This window comes from Procambarus clarkii, chromosome 10, assembly GCF_040958095.1.
Source record: "Procambarus clarkii isolate CNS0578487 chromosome 10, FALCON_Pclarkii_2.0, whole genome shotgun sequence".
Lineage (NCBI taxonomy): Eukaryota > Metazoa > Arthropoda > Malacostraca > Decapoda > Cambaridae > Procambarus > Procambarus clarkii.
Genome location: NC_091159.1, coordinates 39392948 through 39399932, shown reverse-complemented (window position 1 = coordinate 39399932; position 6985 = coordinate 39392948). Strand labels below are relative to the sequence as shown.

General features: G+C 46.8%; 1 protein-coding gene across 1 annotated transcript; it reads right to left on the bottom strand.

Moving 5' to 3' along the window:
- Positions 1-2452: 2452 nt before the first annotated feature.
- Positions 2453-3256, bottom strand: LOC138363314 (tigger transposable element-derived protein 1-like). The gene has a single exon (XM_069322331.1). It carries the CDS (start codon positions 3254-3256, stop codon positions 2453-2455), a length of 804 nt encoding a protein of 267 aa, XP_069178432.1.
- Positions 3257-6985: the final 3729 nt, after the last annotated feature.

Sequence of the window (6985 nt, the reverse complement as noted above, 5' to 3'; positions counted from 1 at the left end):
CACTTCAATGAGCTTGTGATCTGAATATGTGGTATCTGATATCGTAATGTCTCTGATAATGTCTTCATTGTTCGTAAAGACCAGATCTAGAATATTTCATTTCTCGTTGGCTCTGATATCTGCTGATTGAGTGAAAATTTGTCACAGAATCTAAGTAGTTCTCTAATCTGTGGTTGGTTAGGTCCTGATAGATTTCCTGGTATAATATTATTGTTTGCTATTCTCCACCTGAGACTAGGCAAGTTGAAGTCACCTAGGAAGATAATATCTGGTATCAGGTTCTCCAAATTATCAAGGCTATTCTCTATTTTGTTTATCTGTTCTGTGAATTCCTCAGCCGTTGCATCTGGTGGTTTGTATATTAGAATAATCACTAAATTTATTTTCTCTATTTTTAATCCCAGTACCTCTACCGCCTCATTTGTAACGTTAAGGAGCTCCGAGCATACAAGGTCTTCCCTAATATACAGACCCACTCCTCCATGTGACCTAATTTTCCTATCTCACCTGTATAGGTTATAAACTGGAATCCAGATCTCACTGTCTAAGAATTCCCCTGCATGGGTTTCTGTGAAAGCTCCAAATACTGCATTTGACTCTGTGAGGAGGCCATTTATGAACTGTACTTTGTTGTTTGTTCTTGTATTCAATCCTTGTATGTTGGCAAAGATGAATGAGGTTACTCTATTAGTGATAGTTTGACTGGGAGACTTTTTCGACAAGCCCATTATGCGTGGACGTATTGGGTTTGTTCTCACCAGTGCCGATTGTTGTAGGGCAGTTGCCTGTCGTAGTTGTAGTTCCCTTTCGGTGTGTAATTGTATCTGTAATTCTGGAATGCAAGTGGATCTGGCATCCAGTTCCATACATTTTCCATGCTCCTCCTTTTGAATTCTCTTTCGGTCTGGTATAAAAAATTTATAGTTTCCTCCAAATTCATTATCCTGCTTGCCACTCTTTATGTAGCATTCTTCCAATACAGTCCGACTCGGGGGCTTGGTCGCCTACCCCACGAGCCTGAGAGGGTACAAGAGAAACATTCAACGACATAAATACGAAGAGAGACATTTTCATCCACGAACTTGCCCCCATACCCACCATGGAGCCACAATTAGAGGCAGGACACCCAACAAGAAGCTATCACCGATCATGCCAGGGCCTCCTAGGGGTGCGTCGTGAATATACGCCCCACAAACGCCACCTTGAGAACCGTCAGTCCGTCGAGATCGGGTTCAGTGACGAAAAGAGGACTGACAATAAAAGGTTCCCCTCGCTCTCGACGTTGGGTACTACAGTTCTACAGGTGCAAGAATATGCCTCCTCTAGCACCTGGGCGTCAAAATAGAAGAAGTCCAAAGGAATAACCAAAACAAGCAAAAGGTCGGCAGGAAACAACAAGCAGATAGGAGAAGAGGGGGAGAAAAACGAAACAAAAGGAAAAGGAAAAGTTGTTCAGCACAATTAGAGAGGACAGCAGCAGGAGCACAAGACTACAAAAGGACAGAGGACTGTCCGAAGGAGCATCACACTCCGGCAGCCGCCCACTAAGCCCCCCTCACAGCATCAATGAGCTGAACAGGGAGGGGGCACCAATGGAAGTGCTACACTGGGAGGAGCAGAAAAGGTGCCTCTTTCTCAGTTGGTCTTTGGTTACATTAACACTGCGGGACACCTCACAGGCTGCTGCATGTATCTCCCCACCTCAACTGAGCAGAGAATAAATCGCCCTAATTTTTATATAAATACAGGTATAAGGTTTAATAATTAATAAAGAAATTAAAATCCATTTAAATTTATTATACTGTATTACTATTTAATATTTAGTATGTAGCAATCAAATAAACATTCAGGAATGTAAGGGACTACAGTACAGTACTATTAAAATGAGAGGAAAAAACTTTGGCTGTTAAATCTTTGGCAGGGGGTATTCTATGTCTTAAATATACATTAATATCGCTATAAAAGTTGATCTATTCTAGTGTTCAATAACAATATAAATAAGCTATGTGGTAAACATATTCATTGTAAATATCAATAACAAGAATAGGCTCATTGGCATTACAATAAGAGAAAATGTAATTTAATTATCAGTATTACCTATAAAAAAAAAAAAAATCTTTTAATAACTGATTTGCCAACTATAATAAAAGTTTGGTGGTATTGGTATACATATATACAGTGGGACCTCGATTTACGATCGTAATCCGTTCCCAGAGACGGATCATAAGTCGAAGCGATTTTTCCCATAAGAAATAAAGGGAATTGAATTAATCCATTCCCCACCCTCCAAAATATTAACTTACAAATACATTTTATACTGAATACAATTATTTCTCTAACTACAATACAGTACATATGTTCATCTTACCTTTATGGAGGACTCTTGATGGCATATGAAGATGGTGATGAGAGGGCAGGAGGAGAGGTGTTACTGTTTGGGAGTCCCCTTCCATTATCTCATCAGGCAGTGATGTTTTCTCTGGGTACTCTCTCTTCTATGTTTTGCCTGCATACCACTAGGACCTGGTTGTGGTTCACTGCTTGTTTGTCTCGCTAAAAATTTGTCAAGAGACACTTGTTTTCCCCTTCGTTTTAACATTTGTCTGTAGTGATGTATCACAGTGTCATTGAAAAGATTATGGCAACAGCCTACTGCAACTTGATTTGGGTGAGACGTTTCAGCAAATGTTTGCAGTTCTTCCCATGCTGCAAACATTTTCTTAATTGTTGAGGAAGGGACATTCTCTACTGGCACCTTCTCCCATGAATAAATTTCCTCAGCTACCTCTTGTTGCTGCTCCTTTTGAAGGGCTTGGAGTTCGTCGGTGGTCAGTTCTTCGTTGTGTTCTTCCACCAACTCCTCCACATCAGCACCATCCAACTCCAAGCCCAATTGCAGACCCAGAGAAACAATTTCCTCAACAAGAGGCACTTCAAGTTCAGGCTGAAACCTTTCAAAGTCTCGTTCTGCAACACACTCAGGCCACAATTTTCTCCAGCCAGAGATCATGGTTCTTACAGTCACTTCTTGCCAGGCTTTGTCTACGAGTTTTAAAGCACTACAAATGTTAAAATGTTTTTTCCACAATTCTTTGAGGGTGAGTTGTGTGGCATCTGTCACTTTGACACATCTCCGGAAAAGTGCCCTTTCATAAAGTTTCTTAAAACTGGCAATGATTTTCTGGTCCATAGGCTGAAGTAGAGGAGTGGTGTTGGGAGGAAGGAACTTTAATGTAACAAAACTAAATTCCTCCATCAATGAATCCTCCAAGCCTGGAGGATGGGCAGGAGCATTGTCGAGGAGAAGCAGGGCCTTGAGTGGCAAACTTTTCTCCTGCAAATATTTTTTGATGGCAGGGCACACCACCAAATTCACCTACTCCGTAAAAAATTGCCTAGTCACCCATGCCTTAGCATTAGCCTTCCACATCACACACATTTGGTTTTTCTGCACATTATATTTTTTGAAACCCCTTGGATTTTCGGAATGATACACAAGCAAGGGTTTAATTTTCAAAATGCCACTCGCATTACCACACAACACAAGAGTAAACCGATCTTTCATAGGCTTGTGTCCGGGCAATGACTTCTCCTTGGAAATGTATATTTTCTTCGGCAATCTTTTCCAGAATAGCCCTGTCTCGTCACAATTAAACACTTGTTGTGGTAGGTATGCCTCACTCTGCACAAAATCTTTAAATTCGCTAATAAATCTTTCAGCCGCTGGTTTGTCTGAGCTGGCACCCTCTTCATACACAAGATTTCGTCTAGATGCCTCACAACACTATGCCACTTCTTTTTCTAAATTTCTCAAACCATCCCCTGCTCTTCTTCTGCATCACTCGATCCAGGAGTTTTCTTTACAAGATCTTCATGCAATTTCCTTGCCTTTTCACAAACGATGGCCTCTGAAATGCTATCACCCGCTAACTCCTTGTTGTGTATCCAAATTAATAACCAACATCCTCAAGTGTTTGTGTTCTATGTTTCGTGGTTATTGATACGCCTTTTGCCACTTTAGCACTCATGTCCTTTTTCTTAGCAAGTATGGTGGATATCGTTGACTGAGATTTGTTAGCTAGTTCAACAACCCGCACACCATCTTCATATTTATGAATGATCTTTTGTTTTTGCTCTATGGTCATCCTTACATGGGTTTTCATATGTTGAACCTTACCACTGACTTTCTTGGGACTCATGGCGTGATATATAATAATCAGTTTATGTTCAAAAAGCAAAAAACCAGCGTTGAATGTAATGAAACGCCATTTTCTGGGTGAGCCCCGGAGGCTCCCTGGAGCTTATCGGGCTAATGTGTGTTATGTTAGACCGGGACATTAGCTAAGGAGTTCAGACCTACCAGGGACCAGCGCCAGAACCTGGCCCCTTCAGAGAGGTTTCAGGGAGCAATGGCCCTGGAAAACCCCATATGGTTGGGGGTTTTCCTTATCTGCCATCGACCGGGGTTAGGCACCCAGAAAGGTAGGCGTAACAAAACAAACCCCACATGGTAAGAAACTACAACAAAAACCGAACAGAGAGGTAGAAAACTCCCTACAATCCCAAGGAAACAAGCAAACAAGCAAACATCACACTTTACTGCCGCGCCGATCGTCCGCGCAGCCCTCCCCACCCCGGGAGGGGGAGGGGGGAGCCCCGGACCTACCGCGCCGGCTGCCAAGCTCCAGTTCGGAAGCTAAGCCTCAACCAACGCGAAAAAACCGCCGACCGGAGGGAGGGAGGGTTGCCAGGGAGCCTCCGGGGCTCACCCAGAAAATGGCGTTTCATTACATTCAACGCTGGTTTTCTGTGGGGAGCCCCTACGGCTCCCTGGAGCTTCATACCCAAAGAGAAGGAAAAGAAAGGGCTAACCCGGGAGGCGGCCGCCACAAACTCTGCAACGCAAAGCCAAGACAACCGGTCGCAAACCTGCGACCCAAGGCAACAAGAACGCCCAAGAACAGACATACACATGGATGGGCGGCCAAAAACCTGTGCGACCCACAATTCCCTGCGCCCGAAATGAGCCCGAGACGTCACCAACACAGCAGCAATTGCTGCAAACGTCTGAACAGCACGGGCGCAAAGACAGACCGCAGTAAGAAGGAAAACACTGCGGACGACCCGGGAGAACACAGGACGCACCCCCCGGCCAAACCAAACAAGTACTAATACCCCAAGAACCCCTCCGGAAAGCAGCCGTCTCGACCGTCGCCAGGACAGAGAAAGGCTGCACACCAATAAAGCTACCACCAGTACCAAAGAGGAGGAAACTAAAACCGAAGGGGCTACCACAAACTGAGGGGAAGAGAAGAAGGCACCCTGAACAAGGACCAGGATGGCTCGGGCGACTCATGAGCAGGCCGGGGGGGAAACAAAACGCGAGAAGACGTAAGAAACGTCATACAGTCTCCAAGACGAAGCTCGCAGGTGGGACACCGTCAACAAAACCACCTGAACACCATAGAGATGGCGATACCTGCGTCAAAATACCAGACGCGAAGAGCCAAAGAGAAGGCCGAACCAGTCACGGACAGGACCGATTCGGCCTGCTGAAAGAGGCGAAGCCTCAGGAAAAACGCCCCGGGTACGGACACCTATCAAGCAGCGTCTGAAAAGAAGGCCGGGCCGGCCACAGTGGAACCATAAGGACTGTTCTCGTGGGAATGGGCTGCAACTGAGCCAGAACCCGAAGCAACAGCTGGACCGGGAGAAGAGGTACCGGTACCCCCCACCTCGACCAGGCCTGCCGAAAACCTCCACCGTGAAGTCCTCGCAGGTGGGAAGGGCGCCACAAAACGGGCGACGCCTAGACCACGCCGACCCGAAGACGTCCATGGCCAGGAGTCCATAAGCCCAACAGAGCCAACAAAACGAATCGGCGACGACTGGCCAACCCACGAAGAGGAATGAACCGAGACAGCTGTCCACCAGGACGCAGGACACACCCCGGACACGAACCACACGGTTAACCAAACCCCCTGTGGTTCCGGCAAGAACCACCAGAGAACAGTCCAAACAGAGCCGAATGGGAGAGTACCTAGTGACCCAAACCCTCCGAAGCGCAAACCAGACAGCCATGAACACCTGAACCGGGCTGTGAGCCCGATGGACAGACAGACTCCATCAACCTCGGCCGACCTGGTGAGCACTGGTCACAAAGCCCCAGCCGAGAGACGACCCGTCCGTGAACACATCGAGCGAAGGCTCGGGGAGCCGCCAAGGCACGGAACCCCGAAAACCCCAAAGAGGAAGCTGGTGACGCAGCACCAACACCAGATCCCCAGAGGAACCCAAGGAATGCAAGAGGCGGAAGTGGAGTCTCCGTAGGAACCAACCGACGCCGGAGCCAAACCCGACTCCGCGGGCAGATAAGCACGCCGAAGTGCAAACTCCCGCACAACCGCCCAAGCAACCGCTGAGCAACCCGGGACCCCCTCCTGAACAGCCAAAGGCGGGACCACAGCCACAGCAACACTTCTGGAGGGAAGACAATGAGGGGCCCAAGAGCCAGAAACAAGGCCCAGGTCCGAACCCGGGACGGAAACAGAAGGTAAAACCTCCAGATCACCAGGAAACCAAACCCAGCGATCTGGAAAGAACCATCCCCTGGCGAGCAGACAAGCGGACTGACTGGGAGCCCACTCCAGCCAGTCGTCGAGGTAGGCCAGACACCGAATCTCAGACGCAGACAGGGCACTAAGATCCGGTAAAGATGCAAAGAGTATACAAAGTGCCCTTCACAAAATAGGGAATGCAATAAAAACAGCAAACCTGAAGCCCCACCATCAAAGCATTGTATGACAACCATATGAAGACATTATGACATATGACAATCATTATATGACAATATGACAAGTATAATCAAGGCATTATATGACAAAGTGCCGGGAAGAGGGGACACCACGAGAGTAGGCCACATCCTGTAACTACACAGAGGTAAGTACACATAGGGAATTACCAACCGTGCTAGCCCCAGAAAAAC

What these genes read in the sequence shown, in the direction of transcription:
- LOC138363314 (XM_069322331.1), bottom strand. Translation starts at nt 3,256, where the DNA reads ATGGAGGAATTTAGTTTTGTTACATTAAAGTTCCTTCCTCCCAACACC.